The sequence below is a fragment of the Euprymna scolopes genome, chromosome 28, assembly GCF_053919585.1.
Source record: "Euprymna scolopes isolate OS-2025 chromosome 28, ASM5391958v1, whole genome shotgun sequence".
Classification (NCBI taxonomy): Eukaryota; Metazoa; Mollusca; class Cephalopoda; order Sepiida; family Sepiolidae; genus Euprymna; species Euprymna scolopes.
In genome coordinates, this window is record NC_136509.1 from 20,776,435 (window position 1) to 20,798,784 (window position 22,350).

The window sequence follows — 22,350 nt, forward strand, 5'->3', positions numbered from 1 at the left end:
CACGGTGCAAATATAAATATAATGTGTATATGAAATACATGAATATGTACACATGTATTTGTAAGTTGTATTAATAAAACTTTCTCACCTGCTTCAGCTTGTGTCTTTCCGTTACCTCTGCATTGTACCGCCTTCTACACATTTCATTTAACTACATACAATACAATGCTTCAAGCAAACTACATCCACCTCTTAAATTGAATGTTTTTTTTTTTTAAATCAAAATTTTTTTTTTTTAAATCAAAATTTTTTTTTTTCGAGATTTTGAACCCAATGCAGAACTAAAAGCATTTTTTGTTTGTTTTTGTATTTACTAGAAATACTGCAATCAAACTTTTAAAATTATCTCTAATTTCGCTTATGATGGATGTTATACTGTCTGAAATTAATAAGAATTTTATAAGAGGGAGCGGGAAAAATTTAAGGACTTTTTTTTTAAATAAAATATTTGCATCTTAATGTATTTTCAAAACAGTTTGTTTGCTTATTCAAAGTTTTTAATTTTGATAATGATGTTTTCAAATTTTTCAAAATTCTAATAATTATTTATATTTTGCAGGATTTTGAATCCGACGTGCAACTGAAAGCATTTTTGATTGACTTACTCGAAGAAATGGTTTGCAACACATCCTTACTTCCTGCGGAACATAAGGCTGCTGCTGGGATTCTACGTATAATTAATCAAGAGATCTACGATCCAAACCGAGTAGATCTCGATATTTTATTGGCTCCTCCTGCTGTAAGTATTAGTGATGGGACGATTTCAATATTTTTCCCAATTCTGATACAATTACCGATTCTGTTCGAAATTCCAGATTCTGAGACATTTACTGATTCCAATTCTTTAAAAACCTCTACATATTTAGTTATAAAATTGCTCTTTCAATTTTTTATTTCTGGATTACTGTAAAATATTTGGCATAATCATGTTGTCACATCAGTTCCTGTCAGATAACCGAAGTATAGCAACACTGAACCTGGTCATTACTAGGGCTAGGACAACAGCATATTCTTTTCATTGTTTCGACTCTCGAGTGTGCATCTGTTGGTATCTTATATGCTTTTATATCGAGTGATGTGGTTCTCGGTTGATTAACTGTGTCTAAATTGGTATAGCTGGCTCTTGTCTAAAATAGGCTTCTTGTTTTGAAAAACCTCTGGGTCTGACCTTTACTCTTGATCTGAAATGAAAGACTTACATCAAATCTGTTGACAAGGTCGGTAGAAAATGGTTGCATCATTTTACCGCTCAAGAAGGTATCTAACTTCTGACACAGTCCTCTACCTGTATAATAGCCAGATACGTTCTAAAAGGGAGTACTGTTGCCAGGAGCTGTTCGGAGACCCTATCGTGCCTTGACAAAGTTCAAAACTGATTACGGAATCTAGCCCTTTTTTCTTCCCTGCAACCTTTTTCCCACAGAAGAGACGTTGCGAGCCTGTCTTTGCTTTATTGTTATTTTTATGATAAATGCTTATCTGAGCTTCAGTCTATGGTCCCCACTTGCCAAACTTTAATGAAAAGTACTCGTCTAGCTATAACCACTATCAACGGTTTCCCTCACTTTCTATCTGTGCTTAAATCTAAATGCAAATTCCATGAACAAAGTTTCTTTCCTAAAAATTTTGTTAGAAATGCACGATAAAAGTGTGACTCGAGAGTCAAAACAACAATAAGAATATTCTGTTGTCATAGCCCTAGTGATTCCAAAACAACAATAAGAAGCCCTAGTCATTACCAACTGATTTGGTGATTCCAAATGGTGTATGTAGGAGGATGGCGACACCTCTCTGCAAGAGTTGCAAAAACCTAACGTTGTTATCTCCCCTAATGCGAATATACATGCAACTGGGGACCACTTGTGAATGTTATACTCCCATGGAACTTCTTCCTTCGGAGGAAGCCAGTTAAACCCAAATAGGGATAGTGCAGATTCACACACACACACACACATTACTGTAAATTTCCTGTAATATGAGCACTTGTGCCTCCACGACGTAAATACCCCCAACAAACCCGACAAGCAGCTAAATCCCACCCCTTCACAGTAGAGATCCCTAGATGCAAGAGAACCTTCTACTTCAGTAGTTTCTTCCCCAGAACAGCTAGACTTTGGAATTCCCTTCCAGGTCCCTGCTTCCCCGGCTGCACTGACATGCAGAAGTTCAAGTGCAACTTGAACCGACATCTTGCTGCCCAACTTCCTACACATATATATATTTTGTACATGTAACAAATACACTCTTGGGGTGTCGATGGAGGATACATCGATTTTATTTTTTATTTTTTTCTAATAATTTAAATTCAATAAATATTTATAATTTACTTATCATAATTAAGGAAAATACTCTGAAATTATATTGCTTGTTCAAATAATAAGTTTTCGTTTTGAAAAATTATATTTTTATGAATGAAATTTAAATATATTGTACTGTATAGTTTGCATCACTTTACAACACTGCTATCAAAGACATTCACTTCGGATTTTACCATGCAATTTGGATGTGAATTTTTATATCCTTTTCATTAACTTCCTTTACTCTATGATATTTAAATACTTAAAAAACTTTTAGTTGTGATTTTCCATGTCTCATTGACTTTAGCAAATAAGGTATAACTCATTATTACTATTTGTTAATATTTTCTCCTCTGAAGAGATGGTAGACATCGAAATCCTATATGATAAGGAGTTATAATATTTCAAATGGATTCTTTGTCTTACATAGAATAATAAAAATCTTTTGATTTGAAATTTAAACATTTGACGTCATAAATTTTTAAATTTATTGAATGACTAAAATTTGATTTATTTGCTCTATCTTGTATATCGAGCAATTTTTATTTAGATGGGATAGTACTTGTAGAATATTACTGCCAATAATATTTTGTAAGACTTATAATCACAGGTTTTCATACCAGTTAATTGTTAGACAATTTTATTCTGATATATACATACATATATATATATATATATATATATATATATATATATATATATGTGTGTGTGTTTCTGTAGAAATATATTTTCTTATAATATACGAAGGGCGTGCAATAAGTAATGACCCTGACTCACTTTCCATAGCAGTAGAGCAATGAAACTTGGCACAGTTATTAGTCTTTCTTTACATAGGAACCACCCAGAGTTATGCATTTTTCCCATCGTTTGATGCAGCTCTGGAGACCGTTTTTGTAGAACACGGCAGGTTGGTCTACCAACTACGACGTGACTTCAGAAATCAAGGCTGCATCATCTGGGAAACGCTTTCCTTTCAAAAACAACTTCATGGCTGGGAAGAGGTGAAAGTCAGAGGGTGCAAGGTCAGGAGAGTAGGGAGGATGGGGTAAATTTCATAACCACACGCCCGTACTTCTGATCTGGCGACATGCGAGTTGTGGACCAGAGCGTTGTCCTGCAGGAGGAGGGTACCTTTGCTGATCTTGCCCCGCCTCTTGATTTTGATAGCTTCCCTTAATTTCCTCAAAAGTGAAGCATAATAGGCTCCTGTAATTGTGGTACCCTTTGCCAGGAAATCTATCATCACTACTCCGTCCTGGTTCCAGAAGACTGTGAGCATGACCTTGCCAGCGGAGGGCTGTACCCTTGCCTTCTTTGGAGGTGGTGAGTCCAAGTGCTTCCACTGCAATGACTGGGCTTTGGTCTCTGGATCATAGTGATGGACCCAGGTTTCATCCTGTGTAATCAATCTTTCGAAAAACTTTGACTCATCTTCTTGCCACATTTCCAAATTCATCCTTGAGCACTTGACGCGTTCCCGCTTCTGGAATGGTGTGAGAAACCTGGGAATCCATTTGGCAGACACCTTATGCATATGCAAATGGTCATGAATGATAGTTTCCACAGACCCTGTACTAATCTTGAGATCTTGGGCTATTTGGCGAATAGTAATGCACCAATCTTCCAAAATGGCAGCCTCAACTTGATGGACAGATGCCTCATCAATGGCAGAAGGGGGGGGGCGACCAGGTCTGGGAGCTGTTTCCACAGACTTCCGGACATTTTTGAATTCACGATGCTAGCGTTTTACAAGGTCATATGATGGGACATTATCACTATAAGTTTCTTTCATTTCATCAAAAGTCTCCTGTGGTGTGCGTCCTTTCAAATACAAAACCCGGATCACTGCTCGACATTCTACAGGTTCCATTTCACACCTGAATCAGTTCAAACACCTGTAAAACAGAAACCACAATTAGTTCAGAGCTGTAATTTGCCACATAACCCATAGAGATATAAATCATTGAACATGCAAAATTTCAGCTAGATCAGACAACTGGAAGTGGATCAGGGGCATTACTTATTGCACGCCCCTCGTATATCAATCCTTATTTAAGAAGCTCAATGTAATTACAGAGCAATATAGATAATAAATGAAAAAAAACTATATTCCAAAATTCATGATGTTGACAATCTTATAATTTATTCCTTTAATTCAGTTGACTTATACAATTCTTGACAGTATCTGTTTTGTAGCGCAAAATCAATCACTTAATTATTACATCAATCAGTGAATCTATTTTGCCCTTAACTCATCAGAAGAAATAGCAACAATCAATCCATCAAAAGGAAATGAAATGGCATAATGGAAATATATTAAAGGTATATGCAGCTTCTCTTCTGATTTTCGGATTTTAATCATGTTAAATCACACTTCATTTTTATTTTTTTGACGGATTGATTGTTGCTATTTCTTCTGATGAGTTAAGGGCATAATAGATTCACTGATCGATATAATAATTAAGTGATTGATTTTGCACTACGCAACAGATATTGCAAAGAATTGTAAATATCAACTGAATGAAAGGAATAAATTATAAGATGGTCAACATCATAAATTTTGGAATATAGTTTTTTTGTCATTCATTCACTATATATATATATATATATGCTATCCTGTACTTTAAAGAACACCAACATCTATTAAACTGTAGAAGAGAAATGGCAAATAACTGTGTTCACAAAATAAAACTTACTCTAGGATAGCGATACAAAATAGCTTTAAAACTAACAAAAACAATAGAAAATAAACAACTAAATAAATTAAATAAACATGAATATACATAAACGATCACACATATATGTATGTATATATATATATATATATATATATATATATGTATACATATGTGTATTTATATATAAAAAAAAAGAAAGGAAAATGGCTGCCTTAAACCACTAACCTAGTTCTAAAACAGATCCTTTGTTCGATAAAATGCATGCCCATTGGCTGATAAGAAGGGGCGCGGTGGATACTAGAAAGCTGATTGGCTAACTAAAATCCTCAACATAAGAGGACCATATAAAAACGAGAAACAACCACAGAATTTGCGCATAAGCCTGACGAATCCTAGAGTAGATGAAACGCCGAATATTCAGTGTAGCTTAATCGCCATATATATTTTATAAATTACTATATATATATATATATATATATATGTATATATATATATATATATATATATATATATATATATATATATATATATATATATACTCAAGCAATTAGCGATAAACTAACCCCTTCTCAAAGAGAGAAAGCAAAAGCTGGGAGGACAGACCTCACACTGCAAAATCAACAGGCCCGGGTTAAGATGGATCTTATAATCATCTATGATCCATATTTGCACCCGATTGGCGATTCGCATGGGTCACATTCCCTGCATCATACAGATGCCCTCGGCCACCATACTCTAACCCCTCTGCATGGCATGATCTGTTAGCCATTACATATGTATGATCTTTGGTTGATATTTTAAAAAATGTTTTTTCATTTCTTTGCAGACATCTTCAAACGACTCATTTGATACGTTATCAGCGCTCGATATTGCTGAACAACTGACCTACTTAGACCATAAAATTTTCATTGCAATCAGAAGCGAGTAAGTATCGAACCGATTAAAAAGAAAAGATTTTACAAAGTTACCTCCCTTTCGGTTTCATAGCTTTCATTTTTGTTGCACTGTATGCCGTCGTCATGATGATCATCATTGATTTTTTTCATGCTAGCATGTATTCGATGGCTTTTAGAAATTTGGAATTCCCTCCCGGTTTCCTGCTTTCCCGACTGGACTAAGAGGCAGAAATTTAAATGTATGTTAACAAATATCTCGTTGCACAACTCTCTCCTTAAGATGCCCCTATAGATATTATGCCATAATTTACGGTAGCTCCTTACATCTCAGTGGCATAGTGTCGGGTTTGAGGTGAACACAAATAAAACAAGTGAAGCATTCATGGTGCCCCATGAGTGCACAATGAATGAGGCATAAAAAAATGACTAAGTTCAGCATCCCCCCCCCACCTCCATTTAGTCCCCAAAGTCCCCAGGGGACGTCAAATCCTATCTCTGCCAAAATCTTTATTTATCTATGATTTTTATTGCTACCACTCATTAGAATATATTCCTATGATTAACAAATGTTTTTCTTCTGATAGAATAACTGGGTACCACCTGGTAATACTTTTATATTTGTATTCCTCTGAAATATATTTTTATTATTATCATTATTTATTAATATTTATTATCATAAATAATAATCATCATTATTAATTATTGCTATTATATTTATTACTATTATTTTTTTATTTTTATTTTATTGTCATTGCACAGAGCCACTTAGTCGTGAGGTGTTACTATTTGGGACCAGATTTGCAGGGATACTATTTAGGGAGTTGGGTAGCGAGATGTCTGTTTGCATTATACTTGAACTTCTGCATGTCATTACAGTCTGGGAAACAAGGGCCTGGGAGGGAAATCCAAAGTGTAGCAGTTCAAGGTAAAAAGGCATTCGAGTAGAAGGGTTTGTGGCATGTTTATGTAGGGGTGGGATTTTTTTGCTTGTCGGGTTTGTCAAGGGTATTGTCGTCGAGGGGGTACTAGTGCTTTGAGTTCGTCAGGGCACTTACCATTGAAATACTTGTAAAACAGGCACAATGATGCCATGTTTCGGTGATGGGACAGAGGTTAATAGTTCAAGACCTATTAGGCTGGCGACTTTTTTTTGAACCCTGTTTAGGGGTGAGAAACTAGTGGTAGATGCATCAGCCTAGATGTGGCAACAATACTCCATGCATGGGCAAACCGTGTAGAGATACAGGATACTCTCAGGCGTGAGTAGCCTTTTAGCACGGTAGAGAGAACCCACTTTCCTCGCAGTAGCTTAATAGTAATATTATTATTATCATTACTACTACTATTATTATTATTATTGGCTCACAAGCAGCTTTCACACAGGTCATAAAGGATCTCTCCTTGAAAACAACCTGTGGTGTTCCCTGGAAGCTGGGTGACAACAAGTCTCCCCAGTTATCCAGTACTCTCCACCTCTTCTGATATCATTTGCAAATGAATTTGCATTATCGCAACAGCCGCTTACCATTGATTTCTCGCTAGCAGCAGCCATTGGTCTCCACTGGAATTTGAGTGGCAATAAGCCTCCCCAAGGTCCCAGTTCTCTTCACACTTGTCCAGCGGAGGTTTGGTCAGTGCGCTCTCCTCAGTCTTTTCATTCTCCTTGAACCTTTTCACATCATTCTTTTTTTTTGGGGGGGGGGTGATTAGGTAATGGGAGAGGATGGGGGTGGGGCGGGATAGAGAACTTATGGATATGCATCTTCAATATTCTTGGTTTCATGTAACGCTTCTTCATGTTTTGTCTCTGCAGCAGTTCGTCTCGCCCGTGAATGTGGCTCATATATATTAGTCTCCACATTCAAGGGTTTTCCTTAATATTTAAGCCGCTTTCATTATTATTTATTGCATTTTTCCAGTCATTCCTCTGATTCCAATTTCTCCCATTCTATTTTCAAAGTTTTCAGAATTGTTCCTAGTGCTCCTACTATTATAGGTACTATCTTAATTTTTTTTCATCATCTGTATCCCTTTCAGCTTTCTGGCTCCGTGTATTTGCTCCGTTTCTCCTTTCCTTTGATATTTATCCTGTGGTCAGCTGAAACAGCAAAGTCTATGATTTGGCAGGACTTTTCTTTCTTGTTAATTATTACAACATCAGGTCTTCTTGCTTGGATGGGTTTATCCATTTGTACGTCAATGTCCCATAGGATTTTGTGATTCTTGTTTTCAATTACTGTTGTTGGCTTATGCTTGTACCATTTGTCCGTGCGTTTAAGGTGCAGTTTTTGCACAATTCCCAGTGTACTGCCCTTCCCACTTGATCATGCCTGTTCTTGTATTCTTTTGAGATAGTTTGCTACATTCGCTTAATATATGAATGCAACAAACTAGCTTAAAAGGAATACAAGAACAGGCATGACCAAGTAGGACGGGCAGTACACTGGGAATTATTATTATTTGTCTTTTAACTATTATTTTGTTTTCTTTATAATTTCAGTGAATTGCTGTCCCAAACGTGGATGAAGTCCGACAAAGAAATAAAAGCTCCACATGTGCACTTAGTCAGCAAGAGATTCAATGAGGTATGATACGTGTAGATTTTGTAATGGAGGCGGTAATACCTGGGAAAATGGTCTCATGATAATGGAACAGATACTACACTACCAACCTCCTAAATTACATATTGAAAAATAGTACAGAAGAGTTTGATTTTTCTTTTTTTTACTTGGAGGTGGGGGGATCACTTTTTATGAAGATCTGGAGGCCACTCAAGGATAAGGGTTAATGAGTATGAGGTAGAAAGTGAGGCAACACCGTGATGATCAGTAACAGTGGAACTTGAATAGGATTGAATTGCTTAAGAGGATAGCCCAACAAGAACTTATTTACATTAGATTTGAAAACAATCATGTTATAGTCAGCTGGGAAGCAGTCCAACGGTATTGTGTTCCACAGACGGACAGTTCTAGGAAAAAAAAACTCTACTCATGGGATTTTCGTTTAGTTTTGAGTACAGATAGAGAGTAAAAAAAAATTTGACAGTTGTAGAAAGATATTTGTTCCAAATGTTTATGGGGGAGGGGGTCAGCAGAGATTGGACCTCAGTCGAGCACCCGCCATGAAAATAACGTAGATTAATAGAATACGAGGATCATTCCAAAAGTAAAGCCTCCTTAACAAAACAGCAGGAATAAATGTCTGAAAATATAAAGAAGCATAAAATGTTTTTTTCCAAAATTACTGGATTTGGCATTAAATAATCTGAAAAGGCTTGATATGTCGTAAAACAAAACAACCAAACCAAACACTATGAATAAATATTTGAAGATATAAAAAACTTGAAGATATAAAAACTTTTTCCCCAAATTACTGAATTTTCCTTTAAATAACCCAAAATGGATTGCTATGCCATAAAACAACCAAACTATTCTTTTATTATAAATAACGCCTGATTTAAAGATAAAAAAATATCGTTGCTTCAAACATTGTCTGTGTTGGGCTCTGACGTTTTCTAATATCACAAAAATTCAATCTTCAGTTCTCAGGATTCAGCAAGTCAACTATCTCCAAATTTCATTCTGTGCAGTGTCGTCTAATCACTTGTTTCCAAGTTTTTCTTGGCCAGTCAACCTTCCTGCCATTTAAGACATCCATTACAGAAACAATGGTTTATAATGGAGGTTGAATACCCCATAGCAGTGTAACTAATTCATCATAAAGATAACCTATTGTAGCATTATCTCAGCATGCAGGTGCAACGCCGAGTAACTTGGTCGATTCTTCTTATTATTATTATTAGAAAAAGAAAGCAATTAGATTTTGAAAAATGTGTATTTACATTTTCGCTTTTATATATATAGACTAGCAGGGCTACCCGGCGTTGCTCGGGACCATATAAACAATGAGAAAATTGAATTAGGTTTTGTAATATATTTGTTATTCTTATGAGAGAGGAATTTTGTATGTTTATGTATCATTTGCTATTGTTCAACATGTTAAATAATTTCTCTTACCACCAACGAATTTAACTCAGAAATTAAATAAACAAAGTTGGTTTAGGAATTTTGAAGTAGATTGGAATTCTGTTAGTTAAGTTAACAAGGTTTTGTCTGTTTTGTTAATATAATAGTTAGCAGAAATCTAGCTGCAGAGTTGGCAAGATACGTGTTAGTTAACAGCCGTGTGGACGATGCCGTTGGAAGCAGTAAGGGGGAGAATCAGGAAAATGTAGAAAGAGAATCAGGATGCCAAACTGCGACAAGCAAATCCATAAGATTTTTCCAAGTTTTCCTTGGTCAGTCAACCTTCCTGCGATATAAGACATCCATGCTCTTGCAACGGTTTATAATGGAGGATGAATAGCAGTGAAACTAATTCATCCTAAAGATAACCTATTGTAGCATTATATTAGCATGCTGGGGTAACACTGAGTAACTTGGGCGATTATTATCATTATTAGAAAAATAAAACAATTAGATTTTGTGTTGTATAATGGAGTACCATAAAATGTAATGTGCACCATAGCACCCTATGTCGATATGTGTACTTAGGACTGAATGTGTGTACGTGTCACTAAATGTCTATGGTGGTTCTTCACTATCTGAACCCTAAGTTATGTTGTTGCTGTCTATTTATGTTCCAATGCTATGATCGTCTGAATGTTCATATGCGGGGGTGGGGGGATCATACATGCATTTTCCGACATACCTTCATGCGTCTTTGATCTTGTCCACCTGGATTTCATCATGTTCTTTGAGGGGAGACTGGAACCTGCTTGGACGAATATTCATTCACTTCCAAGAATGCTGGTTGGTTTTATATGGTTTTTATTCACTTTCCAGCTGTCAATCGCAGAAGAAATATCTTTGCTTGTATGGTTAATTATAGGTCTCTATTTTGACACCCCCCCCACTCAGTGAAGGGGGGGACGACCTGTTAAACTGTCCGCTCTGCTCAATGTCCAAATTCCAACTCCAATTATTCTTCTCAGCTAATAGAATCACGTAATATACGTGTAGTTTCATCAACTGACCAAATACTTCCGGTAAACTTGGTTACAATATGATTTTACCATATTTTGACAGTTTTTCAACATTTTTCACATTCATCTCCCGTCCATCTCATACAGTTAGATAGATAGACAGATTGAGACCGATAGATACAGAAATAGATAACTAACAAATATTTTCTTGTTTCGACCTACTACCTAACATTTGGAAAATGTGGCTTTACAGCTTGGAATGTTCAGTTAGGAATTTAACTTAGGAATAAAATAAACAAAGTTGATTTAGGAATTTTAAAGTAGACTGGAATTCGGCTAGTTAAATAAACAAGGATTTAGCTTATGTGATTTGGTCTGTTTTGCTAACATAATAGTTAGCAGAGATCTAGCTGCAAAGTTGACGAGAAATGTGTTAGTGAACAGACGTGTGAACGACCCTGTTAGAAACAGAAGGGGGAACCAATGAAAATATAGAAAGGGACCCAGCATGCCAAACTCTGACAAGGGCATCCATAAGATAAATAAAGGTCATGTAATATAACTTGTTATGGTGTTCTTTTGGGGTTTGGACAAATAAGAAGGTATGTGGTCCTTTTGGTCTGAAACAAGCAAACATATTGTTATCGTTTGATTGTAAGAAAAGTTGTCTAGAAAAGTTTATGTGTTTGTTAACTACATGTATCTATGAAGAAGCGGGCGCTCTCATAATGAACATTTTATATACATGCAGAACAATGAATATTTCTGTACTTTTTATACACACATTCATTACATATTAAAGACAGTGTTATATACACCATTAGATGATACACGAGCATCATATAATATATATTGACACATGTAAGAAATACAGGCACATATATATATACAAGACACACACTCATACTAGACGATAAGCTGTATATACCACAACATTAAGGATAATCAGTTACAGGGGCATCTAATTTATAAAACTCACTATGTTTGTCTGTGTGTCTCCATATTTTCAAGCTCTATCTCTTCCAAAACTAAAAGTCACTGAGGGATTTTTCATGAGCCTTTTATTGTGCCTTCTTTAGTTCATATGTTACGCTTTGAAAAAGGACAAATGCAATTTTTGAAGGCCAAATTGCTTAAAAAAAAAGGCCAAATTATTGGAATTTGGCCTTTTTTTTATATTTTTTTTTATTCAATTTTCACCCCAAACAAGGCACAGTGCCACTTTGAAGCAGGGGGCTACTATTAGGGAATTAATTAGCGGGGTCATTATGAAGGGAGAAGAGTAGAAAGATGTTTGTTAACATTACACTTGAACTTCTGCATATCATTGCAGTTGGGAAAGCAGAATCCCGGAAGGGAGTTCCAAAGACCCGCAGTTCTGGGGAAGAAACTATTGGAGTAAAAGGCTTTCTTGCACCTAGGGATCTCCACTGTAAAGGGATGAGACTTAGTAGCTTGTCGGGTTTGTCGGGGGTAGTTACGTCGGGGAGGTACAAGTGTTTGCAGTTCGTCAGAGCATTCACCATTAAACTATTTGTAGAACAGGCAGAGGGATGCAACATCTCGTCGATGGGACAGAGGTTGAAGCCTAGATGACAGTTCAGGACCTATCAGGTTGGCGACTCTTTTTTGAACCCTGTCCAGGAGCGAGAGACAAGCAGCAGATGCACCAGCCCAGATGTGACAACAGTACTCCATACATGGGCGAATGGTTGCCTTATAGAGGTATAGGATACTGGCAGGCGTAAGTAGTTTTCTAGCACGGTAGAGGGAGCCAACCTTCCTTGCAGCAGCCTTGGCAATGCTCTCAATGTATCTATTCCAGTTCATATTCCCTGTAAACGTTAGGCCGAGGAGTTTAAAAGAAGTACTTTCAGGCAATGTGTTCTTGGCCATTGCTATTGGTGGTAGAGAAGGTTTCTTGTAGTTATTGAAGGAAACAAGCTTAGTCTTAGCAGCATTGAATGAGACCAACCATTTTTGTCCCCATTCCACTACGGATTGGAGGTCATCCTCTAGTGTTTCTGCCATTTTCTTGGATATGTGTTCATTTGTTTTCCCCTCATATCTGTTATAGACAGTGGTGTCATCGGCAAATATACCCATCTCCGAAACAATATTATCAGGGAGGTCGTTTATGAATATCAGGAACAATAGAGGTCGAAGGATAGACCCCTGAGGCACTCCCGCATTTATGTCATATTGTTTGGATGTACGTCCGTCGAGGACAACTTTGATTTTTCTATTACTTAAGAAGGATTTAATTACATTATGAATTCTTCCAGTGATTCCATATGATCTAATTTTCCTTAGAAGACCATCGTGCCATACCCTGTCAAAAGCCTTAGATATATCAAGGGCCACCGCTCTACCCTCCCCTGTTTTATCCAATGAACAGTATATACGTTCAGAAACTACAGTTAAGATATCTGCTGTTGAACGGGCTTGCCTGAATCCATATTGTTTGTCAGTCAGGAGTTTAGCAGCTGTTAGGTGCTGGACTAGGACTTGATTTACTAAGGACTCAAATATTTTGGCGAAAAGCGGGAGGAGGCTAATGGGGCGATAATTTAGTGGGTCAGTTCTTTCACCAGAATTCTTGAAGACTGGTACCACAGAGGCGGTTTTCCAGCAGTCGGGAAAACAGGATTCGTTAAGGCATTTATTGTAAAGTTTGGACAGAACTGGAGCAACCTCGGCAGAGCATTTTTTTAATAGCACAGCCGGGATGAGATCTGGTCCACATGCTTTAGAGGTGTCTAGGTTTTTTATAATAGCATGTACCTGAGAAGGGGTGATTTTCAAATCGTCAAGTGTGGCGTCTGTTTGCAGAGGAAAATCAGGGAGTGAGTGGTGTACCGAGTTCAGTGTGGAGTTTGAGGCAAACCGACTGGCAAGCAGATTAGCCTAGTCAGTTGCCGTGCAAGCAACCTCATGATTGTTTGTTAGTGGGGGAATAATTGACTGTCCATTATTAAATACGCTGTTGTAGATTTTCCAAAAATCCCGGGTTCCTAATTTCTGTGCTTCGATGCGCTTTCTGGTGGTTTCAGAGTAATCTGACTTAGCTGTGTCTATCACTCTCTTACAATTATTTCTAGCTTCTATAAACTTCTGTTTATTTGAGCTGGACTTATGTCGGTTGAATCTGCGGAACGCATGCTGCCTTTGACAAATGGCAGCTGCACAAGCAGAAGTAAACCATTGGGGGGAGTGGGGCTTGCTATAGTATTTCCGTGTGGGAACATGTGCTTCAATAGCAGTTTTGAACCATTCAGTTGTCTCATTTGCACACTGTTCCGCTGGAAGAGTAAAGATATTTTGCCATGGGGCATCTCTGATGAGCTCCCTGATGGCTTCCCAATCAGCCTTTTTGTAATACCTCGTTGTTTTGAGTAGTGGGTCTTCAGTTTTAGGGCGAGAATTTAGGCTGATTTCTACCATTATCACAGCGTGATCAGCATTCCCGAGTGGGCTGTGGTCATTTGTTGTACAGTCATTGGGAACCGTTGTCAGAAAGAGATCTAGAAGTGAGGCATGTTGATCGTGCTGGTCTGGGAAACGTGTCGGAAATGTAACCAATTGAGATAGGGAATGAGATATAGAGAAGCTATATGTGGCACTACCAGCTACGTCTGTGTGATTTGAGAATCCTAGCCAGTTACTGTGGTGGACATTGAAGTCACCAAATACATGTATTTGTGCGCTAATATCGAGGGAGAGTGCTATATCTATGCTGTCTGAGACTTTGTTTATTAGGGTACAGTCTTGGTTTGAGGGAGAGCGATCAATCTAGCAACCCTGGACAAGAATGAGAGTGACCTCCCTTTGAATATAGCTCCGTTTATATCTATGTTATACAACTTATCCAGGATATCGAGAGAAACAGTTTGTCATGTTATTAGAGGTAACATCCAATTTGTCATAAAAATAATCTTTATGCTACATAAATCTGGTGCCTCCAGCAAATCTAACGGGAACTTTATCGTCACGTTCAATGAATTTTATCCCGTTGCACAAGACTAAGTGTTCTAAAGAAATTTAATCACATAAAAAAAAAAAAAAAAAAGGCCAAGGTAAACCGGTATAAATTTTATCAGAAAGAAAAATAGGAAAGGAAGAAAATGTATAGTTCGGCTGGGCTGCCAAATCAGTCCCTCTGGTGGTTCATAAAGAACACTTATAACGAATATACTTTTTACTTGCTTTTTTTCTTTTGGCATATCAAAGTTTGCAAAACCACTCTGGTGCTTTAGTTCGAAGGTCGCAACACCGTTCTGGTGTAAAGCAGAGGCCGCAAAACTACTCTGTCGTAATTCCAAGGTCGCAACACCGCTTTGGCATTTTCAAAAGCCTAACACTGCTCTGGCGTTTTCCTTTTCTTCTGCTAGTCTCTTGTGTTTTTTTTTTCTCCTTCCTTTTATCGAATATCGCGAGACACAGCCAGAAAGAAGTAGTAGCACCAGATTCACCGAGAGAGGGGAAGAAAAGAAGGGGAGAAAGAGAGAACAAAATATACCAATTAAAGGGGGGGAAAGAAAGGGGAGGTAAATAAATAAAAATAAAAACAAAATTTCTACAAATCCTCTGACCCAACGCATTAGAACATCTCAAAAATACTTGCCACTTACATCCTAGTGGAAATATACCTTATTTGGTGTATAAAAAAGAAAAAGAACAGTTTTAGATAAGACAGTTTTAGCAGTAGGTTATAAGGATTGATTAATTTATTATTTGTTGCCCTTTTATTTATTTTTTTATTTTTTTTTTATTGATCAGGTGAGTCAATTGGTTGTGTCCGAGATTGTCGGCCGGACAAATGTACAAGACCGAGTAGCCTGCATAGAGAAATGGGCAGCAATTGCAGACATATGCAGGTGTATGCACAATTACAATGGTGTGCTGCAAATTTGTGCAGCATTTGTGAATAGTTCCGTTTTTCGAATGAAGAAGATGTGGGAGCGATTATCCAAACAGGTAAGCACTTTTTTTTATATTTTAAGGAAATCGCTCCAGACAAGGCAAGAAGCCATTTGTTGGTTTTGACGTATTTGTTGTTCAGAAATCCACACATGATTTGTTTATAGTGGCTTTGTACAGAAACAACCACACTTTATAGTATAACTGCTAATCTCAGTTGGTTGTCAATGGCTGTCACAGGAGAGAGCAGATAGTAGACGTCAGGTTTTACATCAGTTATATATATATATATATATATATATATTGAAATAGAAAAATGTGAGCATGAAAAATATGGTTAAGCTTAAACATGGAAAAGTAAAGGACTAGTTGTTAAAACTGGAAAAGAAAAGGACAAGATATTATAGTAAAAAAAAATATAATAAATTTATAACTTAAAATATTGCCGCATTGAGAATTGATTATATAATGTTATAAATTGAATTAAAAAAAATCCTTCTTAATGCTGTAATATTTGGGGGAATTCTGTTTGGTAATTCTGTCGTATTTGTAAGACAGTCTTGTCCAAAATGTTTGGACAGTTTCGTGATGAAGGTTGAATGCACATCACTGTGTTCCCGCAATGGAAAATGTTCCGCCCTATAATGCAGAGTAAGGTTTTAGCTGGTAATTTTTTTTTCAACTTGAAACGAAACCAAAAATTCCAGAAACACATTCATAAAAAGGGGAGATAATCAAGAAAATTCCCATTTTGAAATAAACAATAAACGATATGTTCTGAGAATGTATATCATTTCCAGTTGTATTTTCTAATAAATAATCAGTGTTTATATATTTTCCATGTTGCAGACTCGACAAATGATTGACAAACTTCATACATTGGTCTCCTCCGAAGGCAGATTCAAAAATATGCGAGACGCACTACACAGGTAATGAAAAAACGTGCAATTTGCAATAGGTTCTTTCTTATCTAATTATATATATATATATATATATATATATATATATATGCATCTTTATTCTTATCTAATTATATATATATGCATCTTTATATCAATGTGTAAAGAGTCCTGCTGCCACACCCAAGGTCTGCCAGTGGACACCTGATTGGATCAGGGGATGACCACACTCTTCAGCACATTCAAGTACACTTTGGTGTTGACTTTCAAATTGAATTCGAAGATGTGAGGTGGCATGATGTGGCCCTCACTTGAAACCATACCAAAGACTGTAACTGTGGCCGGAAACTTCATTGAGTTGTACCCTCAAGCATTGAACCGTCCAGATTTTGAGGGTGCTGGCAATGGTCCTGTTGTCATAACTTGGATCGATAGAGAGCATGAGCTGTACAGCGGAGTTCACTTGTTGAACATTGTATCACTTTCAGACATGATGGAAGGCTCCTATTGCTCTTTAGATTTATACACAATTGGCCAACTAGTAGATGGTCTGCAATAAAAAAAGAAAACTGGTTTTCATCAAACGAAATGGAATCATGCCTTTTCTAGGGCGACAATTTTATCGTTCCACCCTTTAATTTTTTTTAAGGGACTAAAATCCTTTAAAAATATTAAAAGGGCATGATACCGGCAAAATCTCCCATTTTAAAAGTCAAAATATTGGCATTATGTTTGATCCATGGTCATCTGAGCCTAATTAAGCAATTTCTTTTTAACACTCCCATAAACCTTAAATTTTAAACATTTTTCTAGAATCAAAACAAGGGATTTTTATCTGAATCGGAATAAGGATTCTAGACATGATGTTAAGTAGAATTATATTATAAGAATGGAAAATCTATTAGAATATCCTTTTGGAGCTCTATGTATTACGCTCCAAAAGTAATGCCTCCTATTTTTTTATTCAGCCTGGATGGATCTGAGGAGATACCAAATTTCTTTGTTATTATGACTGAACTTATGCCTTCATGACTTGAAATTTGCATCTTTCTGTTGTAGATATTGAGGGTGTGAGACTAAGAAAGCAACCCTGTTTTTGACATGTGTCAGAAATGGAGATGTGTCATTGAATTCCAGGCAAAAGTGCATTGAGAATCGTGGTGACTATGTAGAAAAATAAATTGTGGAGCACAATTCCATGAACAAAGCTTCTTTCTTAGAACTGCACGCCTGTGGAACTCTGTTCCGTCTGCCTGCTTCCCTCCGGACTACAATTTGGATGTCTTCAAGTCCAATGTTAACAAATTCCTAATGAACCGCCCCCTAAAGTAAACACTTCAGCAAATCTCCTCACTAACTTAATGTACTTGCAATAACCCTTATCCCTGAGTGGCTTCCGGGCCTTGATAAGTGGTGATCACTGTGTAAAAAAAAAAAAAAAAATGTCGCTCGTTTTAATGGTACCACTCTCGTCTTTGTAGCTCTTCAACTTTTTGAGTTAAAAAAAAAAAATGGGAGGCTTTATGTTTGGAAAGTCCAGTTAATCAACGTTTGTTTCGCTAACACCGTTTTTTTTTTCCTGATATTCTGTAAGAACACACAAAATACTAAAACACGCCTTGATTTTGTTTTGTACATTAAAAAATGTTTTAAATTATTTTTATTCTTTATTTCTTCATTTACTTTCAGATGTGACCCTCCTTGCATTCCATATTTGGGCATGTATTTAACAGACTTATCTTTTATAGAGGAAGGTACACCGAATTTCACAGAAGAAAAACTTGTGAATTTTTCAAAAATGAGAATGGTGAATATGAATATTTAGTTTATTTTTCATGTTTAGTTTTGTCTTAGCAAACACTTTTGTGTTTGAACACTACACTTTAAGAATGGTTCACATTTTGGTTTCACAGAAAGTTGTAGATTGCAGGACTGTAATAAACAAGACAAACACAATGGTATAATTAACAAAAAAAAGTATTAACAAAAGTAAATTACTAGAAGTACTCGTCATGATTCTGGGACCATAACTGCCACGAATCACTACTCAATAAAGTGCTAGATGTAACTATATTTATAGTCCAGTATATCATAAATAGTTATGTCACCTTACCCCATAAGAATTTCAGGTTTTGTTTAGTGTAACCCACCCAGGGCGGGATCACAAGAAAACTGTGCACTAATCCTATATCTCGGTGCCTACACTTTTACCTTTGTCTAGTGGTGGACCCTTCCAGGGTGAACAGACTCTCACTAGTCACTGGAACTACTGTGCTGATGCTAAGAGCACACAAAATGCACAAGTCCGTATAGCAATACCTTTTGCACTCTGACTAACCATTTGTTGGTTTTCTGGTGTTTGCTGGTATATCACTTTTCTCAGTCGAGGTTGGTTGTGGTGTCAGTGCTGTAAAAAACTGGTTTTCAAATCAACCAATTCAATAATAACTCAGAGGTCATTTTTTTTTTATATAAACGAGAATAATTATTCATAAGATATTTCCTTTGCACAAAGTGTACCCTGAAAGTTAATTATTCAGGTACTTAACAGGCTCAAGATGCAGGACGTTTTCAAATTAGGTTCTTTCAGACAGTTTCTTAGAGAGGCAAGAGCTTTACAGATTAACTCTTTTGTGAAAGTTTCTGGCACCTGGGCAGGAGTCTAAAGCGATGCATACTCTTCGATGTCCACCAGCAAATCCTCTCTTCATTTCCAAAACACAATGGGTTTTTTTTTTTTTATTGAACCTTAATTTCGATCACCATCTCTTTGAGATTAGCATTTCCTCCTCCTTCATTTTTCTTTTCTTCTGAGTCTCTTTTCTTTCTCTATCTAAACCACATTTTTCTTTAATCCTCTTTTTTCTTTTCTTCTCTTTCTCAAATGCATTTGTCCCAAAGAAATTATTATCAACTATGCCCTGCCATCTTTCAGTTTAATTCCCATCACTTACATCGTGGTCTGACACTTAAAATAAAACACATGACCCAATAACAATATCTTCTTAGACATCAGGGCAGACTTCTCGTCGCCAATGTCAACTTCACTTTGTTGAGAAACTCCCTCTCTGTCCACCATATCGGCAAAAAACAAACAAACATATCCCAGTGTTTTGGAGAAAGGAATGAATTTCTTAAACCTCGTATCAAACACCCCACCTAACCCTAAGCCTGTGAGCAGGGTGAATTGGTGTTACCCGGATATGCAACATCGTTACATCATATAGTTTGACTGTTTTTGACAATTTACGATGAACAGTAAACACTTTTCATCCTCTATTTCAATGAATACGAAAAAATAATTTTTAGTAACATATAGCAAATAAATGAAATTTTAACATTTTTTCTATGATATTTTAATGTTTCCTACAAATAAAAGCTTTTAAAAAATAATAAGCAAATTATAAAATAAGCAACAATGCCTATAAAATTTTAAAATATATCCAAAATTCAATAAATACAAAGTATTTTCAAAAAATTAACTATACATCATGAGAAAACATTATTCTGGTCAAGTTAACTAGAAAAATCGTGGGATCCTTCCATCGATTCAGTGGATATCTCACAGCTGATGCAATTCTACCTATATAAGAGCCAGGTACGTCCAAGAATGGAGTACTGTTGCCACATCTGGGCAGGAGGTGCTAAAAACTCCTTATCCTGCCTTGATAGAATTCAAAAAAGACTTTGTTGCCTAGTAGGGGATGCCCTTTTCTCTTCCCTACAACCTCTTTCTCACAGAAGACATGTTGCGAACCTGTCTCTGCTTTATTGTTATTTTTATGGCAAGTGCTCGTCTGAGCTCAAATCTATGGTCCCCCTCGCCAAACTTTCATAAGAAACACTCGTTTAGCTAAAGACACTATCAATAATTTCCCCTACTCTTTATCTGTGCCTAAACCTGAACGTAGATTCCATGAACAAAGTTTCTTTCTTAAAACTGCACACCTGTGGAACTGTATTCTGTTTACCTGCTTTCCAGTTGACTACAATATGGCCGTCTTCAAGTCCAATGTAAACAAGTTCTTGATGAGCTGTTCGACTTAAGTTAACAAATTTACCAAATCTCCACTACTTACTATGATTCTGATACTGTACACTCTTTAACCCTTATCCTCGAGTGGCCTCTGGGCCTTGATAAGTGGTGACTCCTATGTAAAAAAAAAAGACAAAAGAAAAGAAATTGTAGGTATGTAAAATCACTAAGACGTATTTCGAGATTTGTACAACTTCCATTTTTGACTGTTCGAAAAATTATAAGAAAACATGAAAAGTATGGCATTACCAGTCACTTAGGTCGAAATGGAAAGCCCAAAAAGCATACAAGTCAATTTTTTTACATAAAGATTTTTTACACACACTGTACATACGTGAAAAATATTTATATACAAAAAAATACACATTGGATTTTATTTGTTCTACTTATTTCCAGATTGCCCATGTAATTCGAGAAATCCAAGTTTTCCAACAAACACCTTACAGAATTGAACATCACGCCAGGGTGAGTAAAGTTTCTATTACAATTCTAAGATCAAATATATATGTTCCCCCACACCTTTTATTTTTCGTTTTTTATTTTTTTTGCGGCCATATTCATGACATTTTTTTTTAAATCATAATTTCCCTTGATTTAGCTCTGTTGAGCCAGGACGAAACCTGGTTAGCTAGCCTTTATTTTAATTTTTAATTTTTTTTTAATCATCATGTTAATTGGTCTGTATTTAGCCATAATAAAATTTTGTACCCCAAAAAGAATTTTCAGATATATATATATATATATATATATATGTATATTTATATATATATAAGTGAACATGTCTGTGTGTCTGTGTACATTTCCCTACGCAATAACTCTGTCAATTTAAAGTCTACAGACTCAAAATTTTATATACACGGTACTGAGATTTGGGGAAATCTTTGTAATCCGTTTTCGGACAGAAATTTGGCTGTTAAGGGGTCAAAGTTCAATGATTTGACCTTTGAGAACTCTACCAAACTCTTCTGACAATTTTGGGTCTAAACACTTGAAATTTTAGATATAGGTTCCTTGCACTTGAATGTAACTTAATTACTTGATTTGGGCCCAAAACAAAAAATATTAAGGGGTCATAATAGGGGTCAAAGTTTTAAAAAAATTTGACTTCTGCGGTCTCTACCAAATTACTCAGACAATTTCTGGTCTAAACATTTGAAATTTTATATAAAGGGTATTCAGAGATAGGGAAAGCTTTTTAATCGGTTTGGGTCGAAAAATTTTGGTTACCATTATATATAAATGTATGTTTGCATGTCTGCCTGAAACTTTCGACAGAGGCGACGGATTGATACAAGATCACTATCGTTTTGAAGTTCGATCTTTCAGACAACAAATATAGAAAAATTTGCTTAAAACATTAATTTCTTCACCTTAAACTCTACAGGGCGTTTTTTTCCCCGATATTTTTTAAAGTTATCCTCTCCTTTCGATTGCCTTAATTAAAACGTACGTCGCTTCCGTCTTGGCGGTGGTCATAACAGCAAAGACGTCACGTTTTTGTCCCCGTTCTTTTCCTCCTTCACGGTACGGGTTCGAGCCTGCTTTCCTACTACCACGTTTTTTTTTTTTTTTTTTTTTGTTTTTGCTCAACACACATCCAAACACCTGGGCAACGCCGGGCTGAAATGCTAGTATATCTA

The 22,350-nt window shown here is 36.3% G+C and overlaps 1 protein-coding gene across 3 annotated transcripts in view; it reads left to right on the plus strand.

Moving 5' to 3' along the window:
• LOC145249497 (ras-specific guanine nucleotide-releasing factor 2-like) overlaps positions 1–22,350 on the plus strand; it is a 1,106,705-nt gene that overhangs the window by 1,074,814 nt on the left and 9,541 nt on the right. For all 3 annotated transcript variants that reach the window (XM_080111105.1, XM_080111106.1, XM_080111107.1), the window contains 7 exons: positions 560–739; positions 5,802–5,899; positions 8,372–8,456; positions 15,635–15,832; positions 16,625–16,704; positions 18,364–18,481; positions 21,107–21,175. In XM_080111105.1, the coding sequence (XP_079967231.1) occupies positions 560–739; positions 5,802–5,899; positions 8,372–8,456; positions 15,635–15,832; positions 16,625–16,704; positions 18,364–18,481; positions 21,107–21,175 (828 nt within the window). The remainder of the gene's footprint in view (positions 1–559; positions 740–5,801; positions 5,900–8,371; positions 8,457–15,634; positions 15,833–16,624; positions 16,705–18,363; positions 18,482–21,106; positions 21,176–22,350) is intronic.